Source organism: Callithrix jacchus, chromosome 15 (genome assembly GCF_049354715.1).
Source record: "Callithrix jacchus isolate 240 chromosome 15, calJac240_pri, whole genome shotgun sequence".
Classification (NCBI taxonomy): domain Eukaryota; kingdom Metazoa; phylum Chordata; class Mammalia; order Primates; family Cebidae; genus Callithrix; species Callithrix jacchus.
Window position 1 is genome coordinate 39,169,686 of NC_133516.1, and position 19,037 is coordinate 39,188,722.

The following is a 19,037-nucleotide window of genomic DNA, read 5'->3' on the forward strand; positions in this document are numbered from 1 at the left end:
TTGGTTATCCAATAATTAGAGATTCTTGTCTACTCCGAAACAAATTTGACTCCTATTTAATATAACCTTATGTGAATACTGGAAAATTGGATTGTTGTGTCCATCATAGAAATAAGGCCAGGTTATGGTATTTGCATTCTAAGTATACCTTACTCTAGATATGAAAATAATACTAGCCTAGATTTGAGATTTTTGAGCAGTCCGAAGAAAGCAGCATTATCTATGCTTCGGACAGAGGTAGTAATTCTGAAGAAAATAAGCTTTGCTGTTAAGTAGCCAAAGCAAGGTATAAACACTAAAAAAGAACACACTATTTTGCATTTTATTTTTTGCCTCCTATCTCCATGGAGGAGACACAGTAAGTATTTTCATCATAGTTAAAACAAGGCAAAATCAGAATTTAAGATGCAGATTAAAATGAGATATTCAAATATAATTATAAAAAACTAACATTTATCGAGCACTTATATGCTAAGTGCTTTCTCACAATATTTCTATGAGCTAAGAGTTATTTTCATTTACAGATGAGAAAACTGAGATAGTGAGAGGTCAAATACATTACCAAAATCTCAGGACAGAAAGTAAGAAAAATTTGAAGCCAAATACCGTGACTCCAGAGTCTGAACTGCTCTCAACCATTGCACAATATTATAAACAAACTGTTAGAAATTATAAAGAGCAAACACAATGATTAATTATAAACTATGGTCCCAACAGCATGACTCACTAAACATCCTTCTTCCTCCTAGTACTGATGGATAAAATATGACATTATTTTAAATGCACAGGTTAACTGAAGCATGCATTTAAAAGACACATACATACATTCACACATATCTAATACATACATACCGAAAAAACACAGGTGCCAAAACAGATAAAACTAAAATCCAGAACATTAAGTGTGTGAGCTAAACTGACAGCTGGACTTGGGTAGAGTGTCAGTCTGATAACCTAGAGGCTCACTGGGTCCGTATGTGGGAGGAACTGAGACCTTTGCATAAAGTAACTGAGATCTTTGCATAAAGCTGAAACTCACAAAAGGCCTAGTGAAGTCACTGATAGAAAAATTTCAACCCTATGCATAAAGAGATAAGAAGGAAATGTTTTCTAGCCTATCTCATATCTGGCTAGAAAAAAGTATCCCCGGAAAATTTGAATGTGTAGCTGTGGGTCTATATCTCATACAGGTTTAGGGTATAAATTTATACTATCTACATGACTGAGGAAACTCCAGGCTGGAAAATTAATATGTTTGTGGCCAGTAATGCTCCCAAGAATCCTGGAAGAAATAAAGGCAAAACACACATTGCAGCTGAAAGTACATCAGAAAGTTTACCCCTGCTGCCACTCCAGTGGTTCCCGAACTGAAGTTGTCTTTTTTATTCTTGGAAAGTATAACATATACAAATATCACAGACCAGAAAAATTTTAATGAAATGCATTCTTTTAACATTTAATATATACTCACAGTGTTCATTTCTTACAAAATGTCTTGTGCTTTGATTTTAGGCTATTCATGGTAAATGACTTTTAAAATGTATCTGTATTTCTTAAGCATAGCATTTCATACTAAAAATCACCAAATTGTACAATTTAAAAGGGTAAATTTTATGGTACATAAATTGTTTATCAGCAAAGCTGTTACAAATGATGGGAGGTGGGAACACTATGGATGCCTGTAGTTCCAGCTACATCAGGAGGCTGAGGCAGGGGGACTGTTTGAGCCCAGGGGGTGAAGGCTATAGCAGGCCATGATTGCACTGCTACACTCCAGCCTAGGTGACAAAGTGAGACCCCATCTCAAAACACAAACACACACACAAACATACACAAACACACACACACATGCAAACACACCTGGACACATCAAACTGCTGAAAACTAAAGACAGAATAACTGGAAAATTTCCAGAGGAAAAAAAGACACATTACATAAAGAAGAACTTTTAAAGTAAGACTTAGAGTAGACTTGTCATGGGACTATGTAGGTCAGAAGCAATTAAGTGACATCTTGAAAGACAAAAAAAAAATGCCCCAAAACAAAAGCAAAAAACAATTGTCAATCCAGAATTATAAACTCAGCAAAGAAAAAAAAACCTTTCAAAATGAAGAAGAAATAAAGATTTTTTCAGGATTGGTTAATGGATACAGAAATATAGTTAAGTAGAAGGCATAAGATCTAGCATTTGATAGTACAGTAGGTAACTATAATTAAAAATAGTTTATTGTATAGTTAAAAACTTCTAGAAGAATTGGAATATTACAAGAAAATATAAACATTTAAAGTGAATACCCCATTATCCTGATTTGATCACTGTACATGGAATGAATGTATTAAAATATCACACATACCTGAAATATGTACAACTATTACATATCAATTTTTTTTAAAAAAAAGATTTTTTTCAGACCAGAAAAAGAAAAAAGCTGAGTGAATTTGCTGCCAGTAGACCTGTTCACATGAAGTATTAAGGGACGTTCTTCAAGCAAAGAAATGTCAAACCAAACAGAAACATAAAGAAACAAAGGGGTCCCAAAATGGGAAAAAGATGAAAGTAAACATAAAAGACTTTTTTCTTATATTTAATCCTCTGAAATATAAATTATCATCTAAAGTAAAAATAAAAACAATGTATTATAGATTTATGGCATATGAAGTGAAATATATAACAGCACAAGAGAGTAGAATTGTACTTTTGAAAGATTCTTACACTATATATAAAATAAAATTATTTGAAGATATTCAGTAATAAACTAGAGATGGATGATACTATAAACACTAAAAATAGGGAGTGTTTAACCAATAAGCCGATAGTGGTCATAAAATGGAATCATAAAAAAAAATTCAATTAATCCAAATCCAACTAGAAAAAAAAAAGGAACAAAGAACAAAGGAGACAAATAGAAAAGAACAAGATGGTAGATTTAAATCTAAATGTGTCAATAATTCCATTAAATGTAAATGATCAAATGACTGTGATTAAAAGTAGAAAGAAAAATGAAATAATTTTAAGATCAATTCACAAGTCCTCACTAAAAGAAAGACTAAAGGGACAAATCATTGAGGAAATAATGGATAACTCAACAAATAGTGCTGGAGTAAATGGCCATCATTATATAAATAAAATTATCTTTCATCGTGTCCGAAAATGCAAAAAGAAGGAAGCAAACACCAGAGTCCTAATTTTAAAAAGTACACTGCTTTACCAGGTCATGACTCTTTCTGAGAACTACGTTCCTGGCCTTTAACGCTCCTGTGTGTTACTCTGGCTTGGCCTTCCCAGCTATAAGTTACTAGACCTAAGGTGAATATTTGTCCCAAGCTAGACCAATCAGATGTTCTTCACAGGAATTAGAATTTGGGCTCAATGGTTATAGTTAATCTGTATTTCTCAACTGATGTGAGGTTTTTTGCTTGTTTGTTTGTGACAGAGTCTCACTCTGTGCCCTAGGCTGGGGGACAGTGGTGCAATCTTGGCTCACTGCAACCTCCACCTCCTGGGTTCAAGCAATTCTCCTGCCTCAGCCTCCAGAGTAGCTGGGACTACAGGCACTTGCCACCATGTGTGGCTAATTTTTTTGTATTTTTAGTAAAGACAGGGTTTCACCATATTGGACAGGCTGGTCTCGAACTCCTGACCCTGCAATCCACCCACTTCAGCCTCCCAAAGTACTAGGATTACAGGCATAAACCACTGCACCTGGCCAATTGATGTGTTTTTTTGAACTCAGGAATCAAGGCTTCCTTAGTGAATGACCATGTGCACAGATGAATAGAGCTAACATACCTTCAGAGATACACTAATGAAGCAGCTGTACAGAGAATAACACAGAAGATAAGTTCTACTGAGATAGAGCGAGAATGTGCACGTGAGAGAGAAAATATGGTTGAGAATTGCCATCAGTACTAATGGTTTCTTATTTTCACCTTCCAGCGGCCTGGTGGGCCATCTTTTCTCTGAGAGTCCCTTAATATAGTTTAAGTGAGTAACCAAAATAATGAAATCATAGATTATTATCCTGGGCCCAACTGGCAAGAAGTGGAGTCTTGGTTATAAGGATGGAGACTCATCCTTCAAAATTTACCCAGGGCATGCCCTGTTGACGAGCTAGTCCAAAAATAATAGGTAGAAAGGGTAATTTCATTGGAATGTCACTTTATTAAAAGTCATCTTTCTGACAGAAATAACAGGTTGTTTTCTTTAAATTATATACTACCCCAAAACTTCTAGTTTCCCTGAATACCAGTTAGGGCTTCTAGATAACACGACAGCATTTTCTTTTTTTTTTTTTTTCAGATGGAGTTTTGCTCTTGTTGCCCGGGCTGGAGTACAGTGGCATGATCTCAGCTCACTGCCTTCCAGGTTCAAGTGATTCTCCAGCCTCAGCCTCCCAAGTAGCTGAGACTATCTATAGGTGCCTGCCACTATGCCCAGCTACTTTTTTGTATTTTTAGTAGAGACAGGGTTTCACCATGCTGGCCAGGCAGGTCTCGAACTCTTGACCTCAGGTGATCCAAATGCCTCGCCTCCCAAAGTGCTGGGATTACAGGTGTGAGCAACTGTGCCTGGCCCACAATAACATTTTCTAAACTGCAATTTTAAAAATCGAAATGATCGATCACAGCCAGTGTCTGCCTTCACGGCAAACATGGGATCCCAAGTCTCCTGGCAGCTATTTAGTCTTAGAATAGGTCTATTTAGTCTTAGAATAGCACAGATTTTTTCTTCCATCCATTCTCACAGGTACAGTGGTAATCTCAACTTTTAAAATCAGAAGAAAGGGAGAGGACTCAAGATGGCGCTGTGAGAACAACCCAGGATTGGAGCTCTCGTTGAATCCGCAAAGAGGTGAGTCGGAGCTGCATTTCCAGACTGACCTTTGTTGCCCACAGAACAGGGAAACTCCCAAATATAAAAAAGACACGGGACACCAGGCAGTACGTCTGCCTGGTGAAGCCGGCAGCCGGGGTGGCGGCGGCTGGCCCTACCCAGCAATCCCCACAGGGCGCGCTTGTCCAGGTGCCCTGTTGAACTGGCAACCTGAGACTTCAGAGGGCTGGACTTGAGACTGAACGAGATTTGGACAGAAGGCCAGCCCAGGGGATTTCAGGGACAGAGCGTTCGGGGTACCCAGTGGGACGAACAAAACCGCGATTTCAAACTATCCCGAGCAGACGGTCCGAGACGCTCTGTGGGGGAGGGGCGTCCACCACTACCGAGGCAACCCGCCCCAACTGAGATACACGCCCACTGCTGACGCAGCCTGCCATTGCCGAGGCAACCCGTCCCTACTGAGATACACACAAACTGCTGACGCAGCCTCCTGTTGCCGAGGCAACCCGTCCCTACTGAGATACACGCCCACTGCTGACGCAGCCTGCCATTGCCGAGGCAACACGCTACAACGAAGAGACTCTGCCGCAGGGCATGGGGGAGACCACAGCAGAGCCTGCAGGAACAGGGCGAATCACACAACAGCAGGGCGGAGTCTCGGCAGGCAAACAGTGGTTAATCTGCCTCCTAGCTGGGCAGGACACCTCATGGACATCGAAAAATAATGCCCGAACCCCCCAACACAGAGCATTTGAGGAAAAAAGGGTTTTTTTAATGATCTCTGTTGCAGCAGAATCAAACATAGCAGCGTAACAGCCCCAAATGAACAACAGAGCTCATAGCTCAGCAATTGAGCTCCTAAAAAATACAGACTATCTCCTAGAGCAGCTCCCTGACCCCTCTATATCCAAAAGACTGACATTTGGCAGGCATCATCCTGGGACAAAGATAGCAGAAAAAGAAACTGGTAGCATCCCTCACTGTGCCACAGCTGCTAGAGGTGCACCCCAGACAAGCAGGGCCTGGAGTGGACCTCAGCAGTTGTACAGCGAAGGGGCTAGGCTGGTAGAAGGAAAACCAAGTAACAGAAATACTTCATCATCAACAATCTGGGTGTCCACTCAGAGACCCAATCGAAAAGTCAGCAACTACACAGACGACAAGCGGATAAACCCACAAAGATGGGAAGAAACCAGCGAAAAAAGGAGGAAAACACCCGAAACCAGAACACCTCGCCTCCTAGAAAGGACCAAAACTCCTCACTAGCAAGGGAACAAAGCTGGACAGAGAATGACTGTGATGAAATGATGGAATTAGACTTCAGAAGGTGGATAATGAGAAACATTTGTGAGCTAAAAGAACATGTATTAAATCAATGCAAAGAAACTAAGGAACTTAAAAAAAGATATGAGGAAATGATAACAAGAATGGATACCTTAAAGAGGAATATGAATGAATTAAAGGAGCTTAAAAACACAATATGAGAACTTCGCGAAGCATGCACAAGTTTCAATAGCCGAATTGACCAAGCAGAAGAAAGAATATCTGAAGTCAAAGACCAACTCAATGAAATTAAACGAGAAACCAAGATTAGAGAAAAAAGCGCAAAAAGGAATGAACAAAGTCTCCAAGAAATGTGGGACTACGTGAAAAGACCTAACCTACGTTTGATAGGTGTACCAGAAGGGGACGAAGAGAATGAATCCAAGCTGGAAAATACTCTTCAGGACATCATCCAGGAAAATTTCTCCTACCTAGCAAGACAGGCCAACACTCAAATGCAGGAAATACAGAGACCACCACAAAGATATTCTGCAAGAAGAGCAACCCCAAGGCACATAATCATCAGATTCAACAAGGTTAAAATAAAGGATAAAATACTAAGGGCAGCCAGAGAGAAAGGTCGGGTCACCCACAAAGGGAAGCCCATCAGACTCACAGCAGATCTCTTGGCAGAAACACTACAAGCCAGAAGAGAGTGGGGGCCAATATTCAACATTCTTAAAGAAAAGAACGTTCAACCCAGAATTTCATATCCAGCCAAACTGAGCTTCAGAAGTGAAGGAAAAATAAAATCCTTTGCGAACAAGCAAGTACTCAGAGATTTTGTCACCACCAGGCCTGCTTTACAAGAGCTCCTAAAAGAGGCACTACACATAGAAAGGAACAACCAGTACCAGCCATTCCAAAATCACACTAAATGCTAAAGAGCATCAACATAATGAAGAATCTACAACAACTAACAGGCAAAACAGCCACTTAGCATCAAAATGGCAATGTCAAATTCACACATAACAATATTAACCCTAAATGTAAATGGACTAAATGCACCAATCAAAAGACACAGACTGGCAAATTGGATAAAAAGCCAAAACCCATCAGTGTGCTGTATCCAGGAAACCCATCTCACATGCAAGGATACACAAAGGCTCAAAATAAAGGGATGGAGGAACATTTACCAAGCAAATGGAGAGCAAAAGAAAGCAGGAGTAGCAATTCTCATCTCTGATAAAATAGACTTTAAAGCAACAAAGATCAAAAGAGACAAAGAAGGCCATTACATAATGGTAAAAGGATCGATACAACAAGAAGAGCTAACGATCCTGAACATATATGGACCCAATGCAGGAGCACCCAGATACATAAGGCAAGTTCTTAATGACTTACAAAGAGACTTAGACTCCCACACAATAATAGTGGGAGACTTAAACACTCCACTGTCAATATTAGACAGATCAACCACACAGAAAATCAACAAGGATATCCAGGGCTTGAACTCAGACCTGGAGCAAGCAAACCTGATAGACATTTACAGAACTCTCCACCCCAAATCCACAGAATATACATTCTTCTCAGCACCACATCACACCTACTCAAAAATTGACCACATAATTGGAAGTAAAGCACTGCTCAGAAAATGCAAAACAACTGAAATCATAACAAACAGCCTCTCAGACCATAGTGCAATCAAGTTAGAACTCAGAATACAGAAACAAACCCAGAACCGCAAAGCTTCATGGAAACTGAACAACTGGCTCTTGAATGTTGACTGGGTAAACAATGAAATGAAGACAGAAATAAAGAAGTTCTTTGAAACCAATGAGAACGAAGACACAACATGCCAGAACCTCTGGGACACATTTAAAGCAGTCTCTAGAGGAAAGTATATAGCAATAAGTGCCCATATGAGGAGAATGGAGAGATCCGAAATTGACACCCTATCGTCAAAATTGAAAGAGCTAGAGGAGCAAGATCAAAAAAACTCAAAACCCAGCAGAAGACAAGAAATAACTAAGATCAGAGCTGAACTGAAGGAGATTGAGACACGAAAAACCCTCCAAAAAAATCAATAAATCCAAGAGCTGGTTTTTTGAAAAGATCAACAAAATAGACAGACCGCTAGCCAGATTGATTAAAAAGAAAAGAGAGAACAACCAAATAGATGAAATAAAAAATGATAAAGGGGAAATCACCACAGATTCCATAGAAATTCAAACCATCATCAGAGAATATTACAAACAACTCTATGCACATAGACTAGTAAACCTGGAAGAAATGGATAAATTCCTGGACTCCTGTGTCCTCCCAAGCCTAAACCAGGAGGAAGCTGAAACTATGAATAGACCAATAACAAGGGCAGAAGTCGAGGCAGCAATTAAGAGCCTACCACACAAAAAAAGCCCAGGTCCAGACGGGTTCACAGCCGAATTCTACCATACACACAAAGAGGAGCTGGTACCATTCCTTCTAAAACTATTTCAAACAATCCAAAAAGAGGGAATCCTTCCCAAATCATTTTACGAAACCAACATCATTCTGATACCAAAACCCGGCAGAGACCCAACAAGAAAAGAAAACTTCAGGCCAATATCCATGATGAACATAGATGCAAAAATCTTCAATAAAATATTGGCAAGTCGAATGCAACAGCAAATCAAAAAACTTATTCACCATGATCAAATAGGATTCATCCTGGGGATGCAAGGCTGGTTCAACATACGCAAGTCTATCAACGTAATTCACCACATAAACAGAACCAAAAACAAAAACCACATGATTATCTCAATCGACGCAGAAAGGCATTTGACAAATTCAACAGCCCTTTATGTTAAAAACCCTCAATAAACTCGGTATCGATGGAACGTATCTCAAAGTAATAAAAGCTATTTATGACAAACCAACAGCCAATATCATACTGAATGGGCAAAAACTGGAAGCATTCCCTTTGAAATCTGGCACTAGACAAGGATGCCCTCTTTCACCACTCCTATTCAATATAGTTCTGGAAGTTCTAGCCAGAGCAATCAGGCAAGAAAAAGAAATAAAGGGTATTCAAATAGGAAAGGTGGAAGCCAAATTGTCTCTATTTGCAGACGACATGATAGTATACCTAGAAGACCCCATCACCTCAGCCCAAAAACTCCTGAAACTGATAAGCAACTTCAGCAAAGTCTCAGGATATAAAATCAACGTGCAAAAATCACAAGCATTCGTCTACACCAGTAACAGCCTTAAAGAAAGCCAAATCAAGAACGAACTGCCATTCACAATTGCTACAAAAAGAATAAAATACCTTGGAATATAACTCACAAGGAACGTAAGGGACCTCTTCAAGGAGAACTACAAACCACTGCTCAACGAAATCAGAGAGGACACAAACAGATGGAGAAACATTCCATGTTCATGGTTAGGAAGAATTAATATCGTGAAAATGGCTATACTGCCCAAAGTAATTTACAGAATCAACGCTATCCCCATCAAGCTACCATTGACTTTCTTCACAGAACTGGAAAAAACCACCATGAACTTCATATGGAACCAAAAGAGAGCCCGCATAGCCAAGTCAATTCTAAGCCAAAAGAACACAGCGGCGGGCATCACACTACCGGATTTCAAACTATACTACAAGGCTACAGTAATCAAAACAGCATGGTACTGGTACCAAAACAGAGATATAGAACAATGGAACAAAACAGAGGCACCGGAGGCAACACAACATATCTACAACTATACAATCTTTGATAAACCTGACAAAAACAAGCAATGGGGAAAGGATTCCATGTTTAACAAATGGTGTTGGGAAAACTGGCTAGCCATGTGCAGAAAGCAGAAACTGGACCCCTTCCTGACACCTCACACTAAAATTAACTCCAGATGGATTAAAGACTTAAACATAAGACCTGGCACCATAAAAACCCTAGAAGGAAATCTAGGCAAAACTATCCAAGACATAGGAGTAGGCAAGGACTTCATGAACAAAACACCAAAAGCATTGGCAACAAAAGCCAAAATAGACAAATGGGACCTAATGAAACTCCACAGCTTCTGCACGGCAAAAGAAACAGTCACTAGAGTGGATCGGCAACCAACAGAATGGGAAAAAATTTTTGCAGTGTACCCATCTGACAAAGGGCTGATATCCAGAATTTACAAAGAACTCAAACAGATTTACAGGAAAAAAACAAACAAGCCCATTCAAAAGTGGGCAAAGGATATGAACAGACACTTTACAAAAGAAGACATATATGAGGCCAACGAGCATATGAAAAAATGCTCATCGTCACTGGTCATCAGAGAGATGCAAATCAAAACCACATTGAGATACCATCTCACGCCAGTTAGAATGGCGATCATTAAAAAATCTGGAGACAACAGATGCTGGAGAGGATGTGGAGAAAAAGGAACACTTTTACACTGTTGGTGGGAGTGTAAATTAGTTCAACCATTGTGGAAGACAGTGTGGCGATTCCTCAAGGCCTTAGAAAGAGAAATTCCATTTGACCCAGCAATCCCATTACTGGGTATATATCCAAAAGACTATAAATCGTTCTACTATAAGGACACATGTACAGGAATGTTCATTGCAGCACTGTTTACAATAGCAAAGACCTGGAATCAACCCAAATGCCCATTGATAATAGACTGGATTGGAAAAATGTGGCACATATACACCATGGAATATTATGCAGCAATCAGAAATGATGAGTTTGTGTCGTTTGTAGGGACATGGATGAATCTGGAGAACGTCATCCTCAGCAAACTGACACAAGAACAGAAAATGAAACACTGCATATTCTCACTCATAGGCGGGTGATGAAAAATGAGAACACATGGACACAGAAAGGGGAGTAGTAAACACTGGGGTCTATTGTGGGGAAAAGGGGAGGGCCAGTGGGAGGGGGAGGTGGGGAGGGATAGCCTGGGGAGAAATGCCAAATGTGGGTGAAGGGGAGAAGGAAAGAAAAGCACACTGCCATGTGTTTTCCTACGCAACTGTCTTGCATGCTCTGCTCATGTACCCCAAAACCTAAAATCCAATAAAAAATTTAAAAAAAAAAGAATCGAAATGATCACCCCACACATGGAAATGGGTTCTAAAACAGAATTAACAGAGTCAAGAGTCTAATATTCTGTTAAGCAGAATGATCCTTGCTCTACCACAGAGCACAATAACATTTTCTAAACTGCAATTTTAAAAATCTGAATGATCGCCCAACACATGGAAATGGGTTCTACAATAGAATTAACAGAGTCAAGGGTCCAATATTTTGTTAAACAGAATGATCCCTGCTCTACCACCGAGCATATTTTTTAACAACTAAAATATATTCTTTTATAGATTATATTAAATTTTGCTTATTGCTTACAAGTTTCAAACTAAGTTTGCTCTCTAATAAAGTTTTGAGTGCAAACATATGATTATATACATTCTTATTTTCTTAAAACAATACTATCAATATAAATGAGAGTTGTTTTGAAGTTTTTAGAAGAATGTGCAAAGAATATAAAACAAACAATAACTCAAAATTTCAGGATGTTCGATTTCCTTATATCTTTAATTACTCTCATCTAAAAAAAGACTGAAATTTCCATTATGATTTTAAAGGCAATGAGTGTGATATCCTATTCCTCAATTCACTCTAGTGTAATAATTAAGAGCAGGAATTTGAAAGTTAGATTGCCTGGATTCAAATTCTGACTCTAGCATTTATCCACTAAGTTATCTTTACTAATTTAAAATTACTAAATATTCTGGGCCTCAGTTTCCTCATCTATAAAATGGGAGAATAATAATACCTAACTTATAGGACGTTGTGAAGATGTAGGGCACTTAGAATAGTACCTGATGAATTTAAGATCTCTGTAGTATCCATCACAGTATATTTGAGATACAGTCCCATGAAATGACTTTTGAAATTGGATGACAGCATCACTATATAACCATCATAGAAAACTTTTTCTCAAAGGAGAATAATTTTCCAGGTTTTTCAAAGTGATATAAATAAAAGGATAACAATAAACGTCATTTGAAAAGTTTTTATAGTTATCAGACTAACCATGATAGCAACTAAAAAATGTACCCATGAAATTGCATAAATTATCAAGTTACAGTATCTTGAAGATGGGTAGCAATACCTAGCTAAAATAAATACATTGTATAGGTAGAAACTAGAAATTGCCCCAATGTCCATCAATAGGAGAATTTATAAAATGGAACTCAGCAACAAAAAACAGGAACAGACTACCAATGCATGCAATAACATGGATAAATCTCAGAAAAAAAATATGCCAAAAGGAAGAAGAACATATACATTATGACTCCTTATATGAAATTCCAGAACTAATCCTTAACTTGTATAACTAAGCCTTATACAAAAGAACATTCCTTTATATGAAATTCTAGAACTAATCCATACAAAAATAACCTATAGTGGGAAATAATCAGAACAATGATTTCCTGCGGTGAGAGGAGGGTAGGGATTTACTGGAATAGAACATAAGGAAACTTCCTGGTGGTAGTCATGTTTTGTATCTTGATAGAGATTTGGGTTGCACTGGTGTGTATCTTTGTTACAATTCACTGAATGGTATATTTGGGTTTTATGTATTTCATGTATGTAAAATTTTACCTCAAAAGAATAAAACATAAGCAAGTATTGAAGTTTAGTTGATGATATCCATGCTGAAGTATTTGGAAGGAAGTATATCCATGTCTGCAATTTACGTGGAAATGCATTTTAAAAGATGAGTTGATGGAGCAATAGAGGGAAGGAAAGGTATGTGATAAAGCAGCAAGAATATTAAAATGTTAATTGCAGATTCTCAGAGGTGGTAGTTATATCGGTACTTATGATAAAGTTCTTTCAACTTTTCCATATGTTTGAAAACTTTCAAATAAAACAATGGAGAAAATAAGTGTTTTCTATTTCTTACCAACGCCTAGAGTTGTTAACAATCACTCCGTTATCTATGGAAAATGTATCTGTTGGTAATCCAGCAATATTCCAAGCTCTAATTTTTACGGGATCGCCCAGGGTTTTACTCAACAAGAACTCCTCTGAACATGGGATTTTTTTCTTCTGTAAGAAATAAACAAAAATCTGTTATCTTTCATCTTGTTAACTAAAATATTTGTAAATTAAAATATCGGTTTAATTGTCACTAGGTATTATTTAATAACTGTAAGGAACATAAAAAAATGAAAGTTGAACTGTGGAAGTATTTTACTGATGAAACAAGAAGCAAAAAAAGAAAGACCCCATGTTTTCAGTGATTTCTTTTCTGTCCTCATTATCATCCTTTCCAAAAAATATCCCAAAAGGTACTTTGGATGCTCTAAAACAAGATTTACAAAATATAAAACCACTACCTTGCACAACATGCTCCAATCTTTTGTACATGTTTGTCGAAAGCCGGACGTGAAAGCACCAAGGTAGGCTATTACCCCTGCTGATACTAAGACATCGCCAATTAAATTTTCATACGTTATCTGAAGGTCATCTGCAGCTTGAGCCCATCTGTGCCATCAACCAAAGGCAAAACAGATTTACAGCAGAGAATGATGAGAGACAGTAATCAAAAGGGCAATTCTGTAACAAAAAGCTATAAAATGTTGGGCACCTGCTTATCTGTAAAACCAGCTTGGAACCCTTCTAGCTCTTACATGCTATAACATATATCTGTATTATGTGAATGACAATCTTCCTTTCATTATTAGAATATTAAGCACTTCTTACAGGACTTGGCCCTTCAGAAAAGGCAAAAAAAAAAAAAAAAAAAACCACCAACATTTTTTTTTTTGAGACGGAGTTTCGCTCTTGTTACCCAGGCTGGAGTGCAATGGCGCGATCTCGGCTCACCGCAACCTCCGCCCCCTGGGTTCAGGCAATTCTCCTGCCTCAGCCTCCTGAGTAGCTGGGATTACAGGCACGTGCCACCATGCCCAGCTAATTTTTTGTAGTTTTTAGTAGAGACGGGGTTTCACCATGTTGACCAGGATGGTCTCGATCTGCCGACCTCGTGATCCACCCGCCTCGGCCTCCCAAAGTGCTGGGACTACAGGCTTGAGCCACCGCACCCGGCCAGAAACCACCACCATTTTACCTAAGAATTTTCTCTCAGATGATTTGGTCTAGTGGCTGTGCTATTTGTTTCAGTATTTATTGTTAGACTGTAAAACATAGGAACATTTGTAATTCATTACCAAAAATTACATTTATGCTGTATAGAAGCTGACATATGGCCAGGCGTGGTGGCTCATGCCTGTAATCCCAGCACTTTGGGAGACCAAGGCAGGCAGATCACGAGCTCAGGAGTTCAAGACCAGGCTGGCCAACACGGCAAAACTCTGTCTCTACTAAAAATACAAAAATTAGCCAGGTGTGGTTGCAGGCGCCTGTAATTCCAGCTGCTCAGGAGACTGAGGCAGGAGAATCTCTTGCACCTGGGAGGCAGAGGTTGCACTGAGCCGAGAACATGCCATTGCACCCCCACCTGGGAGACAAGAGCAAGACTGCTGTCTCAAAAAAAGAAGAAGCTGACATGCTGTTACTAAGATTGATATTTTTTCCATTTAATAAAGCCCACACAATAAAAGTGTATTCCCAAACTATCTAATCTGTACTGCAAAGTCTTGTCAAAGACTTGTTATTATCTTATCATGCTATTCATTCAACAAATAGAATAAATAAAATAGTTGGCTGTCTAATCCAAGTAAATACATTACAAGAAAGCTTACTGGTTTTGTTAGATCAAGCTAGTTACATCTTCTTTAACATAAAATTGAACCATTGAACCATGCATTCACTACTCCCACCAAACACTACAAAAAATTTTGAACATACATAAAATTAAAAAGAACTGTACAACAAACAACTACATACTCACCACTTTGATTAAGAAATTGTTACCATTTGCCTTATTTTACTTGTTTTAAAAAAAAAATTTTTTTTGAAAGCAATTTGCAAACACCATTCTCAACACTGTATCCTTGTTTAGAGAAGCCTGGCCAGGTGTCTTCCAGAATCCCACATTCTCAACCAGCTATTGTAAAATCAGTAATCACAATAAATACCCAAAGAAGGTCACATATTCAAAGCTGACATTCTTAAATCTTGTTAAAACAAATAGAAATCTGACCTTGATTTTTCTCCACCCAGTCCTCCAATTAATTGTGAGGCTCTTTCAAGTTTCTTAGCACAGAGCTCCACCTGGTCTTCTAAAGCAGCCTTTTCCTCTGTTTTCTCAAGAAACGTCATTTGTAAATTTTCCAAATGATGTTCTACTTCTGCCAATTCTGCTCTTTTCTGATTCAAAAGCTTCATTGTCTCAGCTAAAGACTTCTGAGCTTCTGATAAGCGAGCTTTCTTAGGAGCCACTACCTTTTTGGGAACAATATATGCAGATATGATGTGTACTATGTAAAACTGGCATCTATATAATTCCTCCTTTATAGATATTATGGATTAGAAATGCATAATAAAATACATAAACATTTTGCCTTAAATATTCTGTTTTTACATACAAAATAAAATGTAAATCTAGACTAGCAAATTGTCACCTATAAAATAGATAATTTATTCTGGGCTAACAAAATGTCAAAATATGTAGCAAAAATGTCACAAGATGTCTCAAAATAGTGTCTCTCAACTGCTGTCAAATAACAGAGAAAAACATGTAACATGTAATAATAAGTGTTTGTTTAAATACATTAATATGTTTTTTTTTTTTCCTTTCCAAACTTGTGATTTTCTTCCCAGACTGAGGCTTACATTTGCCTCACCAGGATTACAGCCGTGATGGTGGAAATACACAGGAAGAAAACCCTGATGCTCAGTTTCACTAACCAAAACTGCATTTTCCTCAACAAATATCGAAAAGCCACAGTTGACTGCAAGAAAAGGGATTTCCTCAAGGTGTTTTCTTATGCTCATCAGCCTATCAAGAATGCAGTTTAGCCATCTGGATCACTGAGCATCCTCCAAGCTCTTGGTACAAAGAATGCAGAAGATGACCAGAGAGAGCCTGTGCCCGTTAGAAAGCAGACTGACCTAACCCTTCTGGCAAATTGCCATGAATGAAGCTGAAGGTAAGGAGGGATGAGAAAGAGAGCAGCATATCAGACACAAAATGCCCTGCTTTCTCTCCTCTGCATTGAAATCACAAAAGAAAATGTGTTAAATAAGTAGCTAGCAAGCAGGAAGCTCTCTTTTCTACTTCAGGCTTCAAAGAAGACATTGGGCATATTTCCCTTCCATGCTTCTGTATCAACATGAGGCAGCTTGTATCAGAATAAAAATGGCAGTGTGGAGGTGTAGAGTGGGAAGGCAGGAAAAAGCCTGAGTGCCTTGTTTTCTTTGCTTGTAAAAAGGTTCCACAAGATTCTACACATCCCGTGGAACACATGGAAATAAGCTGAGCTACCATCAGACTACTATGTGAAGGGACAAGATATTTAATGGAAGGACACCCTAAATAAAACTAACTTTATTTCTTTAACAGGTTTATTCAGGTCTGCTCCCTTGAAACTAACCAAGTCTCTACCTCTCTATAGGTACATGTACATACATCATTTAGGACATTTAGGAAGACCTTCCCAATTACTACAGTTTGATCATTTATTCTATCTTCTGAGCTTGTTTTAAACACATGCTACCACATGTTTTCATCTACCTTGTTATTTACATTTCTTTATTCCCTGGGCAGAATTCTGCAAGCTACAAGGGCAAAGCCTTTATTGCCCTGGTCCTTTGCTAGACAAATTTACAAAATGCTCCCAACTATTCTCTGCTCTCCCAGAAATTTGGACCCAGTGGGTATTCCATGAAAGATTCTATATCAATGCATGTTATTGTTTCAAGGGATCTATCCATGCTCTTCCTCTTAACTCTACTGGATCCCCTACTTCTGATCCTTTGAATCAACTTTTTAATCTGGCACTTTCCCTTTAATGTTTTAGATTTTTCTTTGCTTCTGCCTCATCAAACCCTAATTCCCCTTTGTCCTGGATCCTAAAGCTAATAAGTCTGACTAATTCTACTCATCATCCCTGCTCCTTCATCACTACCACCCACTGCAGCCCCAAACAGGTTATGTGATGCACAAGTAATATTTTTGTCAACTAGGTATGCAATCAATATATGATTATATGCTACTGCAGGACAAATTCTCTGTGGTCAGTTTGAGAAACTTCTTAACTAGTAAATATAGGCACAGCTTTTAATTCCTGAGAATATCTTAGTAGAAAACTGATGTGCTAATCTTCAAAATACCTTTGCAACTCTGTCGTACACTTCCATTGCCATGATCCACTTACACAGACCCTCAGCTGCAGAAGAAGCTTTAGCAACCTTAGGGGGATCAAATTCAGGGTTTGTTAAGTATTCACTACGAATCTTCTGCATAACAGTCACCTATACAACAAAGATTAAAATTTCAATATAGATCACATAATCATCAGATGGAAAAAACTCATATACAATAAAAACATTTGTATAAAAATGATGTTGGCTTTAAAAGTCAAAATAAGTATTTTGAGATAACTTAAGTATAATTGTAGCAGAAATACATCACATTTGTGAGCAAAATATGCAAATTTATTACAGATACCGGGGCAAAATGTTACTTCCAAAAATATTAAAAGACTTTCAAGTTTAGGCCGGGTGCCATGGCTCACGCCTATAATCCCAACACTTTGGGAGGCCATTGCTGGTGGATCATTTGAGACCAGAAGTTCGAGACCAGACTGATCAGCATGGTGAAATTCCATTTCTACTAAAAATATAAAAATTAACTGGGCATAGTGGCAGGTGCCTGTAATCCCAGCTACTCAAGAGGCTGAGGCAGGAGAATCACTTGAATCTGAGAGATGGACACTGCACTCTAGCCTGGGTGACCAAGCCAGACTTCATCTAAAAAAAAAAAAAAAAAAAAAAAAAAAAAAGGCCAGGTATGGTGGCTCACACCTCAAATCCCAGCACTCTGGGAGGCTGAGATGGGCGGATTATGAGGTCAGGAGATCCAGACCATCGTGGCCACCATGGTGAAATGCTGTCTCTAGTAAAATACAAAAAATTAGCCAGGGGGTGGTGGCAGACTCCTATAGTTCCAGCTACTCAGGAGGCTGAGGCAGGGGAATTGCTTGAACCCGGGAGAGGAAGGCTGTGGTGAGCAGAGATCATGCCACTGCACTCCAGCCTGGCCACAGAGCAAGACTCCATCTCAAAAAAAAAAAAAAAAAGATATAAGATGAAAGAACAAATGGAAACAAGGGAAAAGAACAATTAAACATTTACAAATACCAATCTGGATAGAAAAGAATGTGCTATACTTTTTAAATCTTACATACACATTTATCAGATTTTAAGAAATAAACTATTATAAGAAGATACTTAGAAAACTCTTTCAAGTCAATAATACACTAAAAGAGTAACTTATTAAATAATTTTTAACTATCTGAAAGAGGAATGGTTTTAAACATTATGGGAATTCATAGTATCATTAATAAATGTAGTATCTAGTATCGTAATACTAAAATGAACTATTTCTATATGTGTTGTAAACTATTGCATAATATTAAAGCTCTTATATATCTTAGCCAAGTCACATTTATAGAAAAAAAACGAATGCAACTCACTGGAATGTTGTCCTTGTCATATTCTTTCAAATCTCTTAAAAAATTCATATCTCCCAGCAGTTTTTTGCTTGGTGCCCAGTAATCTAATATCTACAAATAAAATTTATGGAAATTTGTTACATTTGCAATTAAAGATGCCAGATGTAAAATGTTTCTTCTTGAAGTTTAACAGACATTACCTCGTAAACTAATCATATACTTTCTTTTTTCTTTTTTTTGAGTCTTGCTCTGTCACCCAGGCTGGGTGCAGTGGCACAGTCTCAGCTTACTGCCTCCTGAGTTCAA

General features: G+C 38.2%; 1 protein-coding gene across 13 annotated transcripts in view; it reads right to left on the reverse strand.

Moving 5' to 3' along the window:
• Positions 1–19,037, reverse strand: part of DNAH12 (dynein axonemal heavy chain 12) — a 346,345-nt gene that overhangs the window by 121,460 nt on the left and 205,848 nt on the right. For 11 of the 13 annotated variants that reach the window (XM_078351228.1, XM_078351230.1, XM_078351232.1 and 8 more), the window contains 5 exons: positions 18,753–18,842; positions 17,389–17,529; positions 15,257–15,498; positions 13,488–13,635; positions 13,052–13,197 (listed from right to left, as the gene is read on the reverse strand). In XM_078351228.1, coding sequence (XP_078207354.1) covers positions 13,052–13,197; positions 13,488–13,635; positions 15,257–15,498; positions 17,389–17,529; positions 18,753–18,842 — 767 coding nt within the window. Of the gene's footprint in view, positions 1–13,051; positions 13,198–13,487; positions 13,636–15,256; positions 15,499–17,388; positions 17,530–18,752; positions 18,843–19,037 lie in introns of those variants that run through there. The other 2 variants (XM_078351239.1, XM_078351240.1) reach the window with 2 other exon arrangements.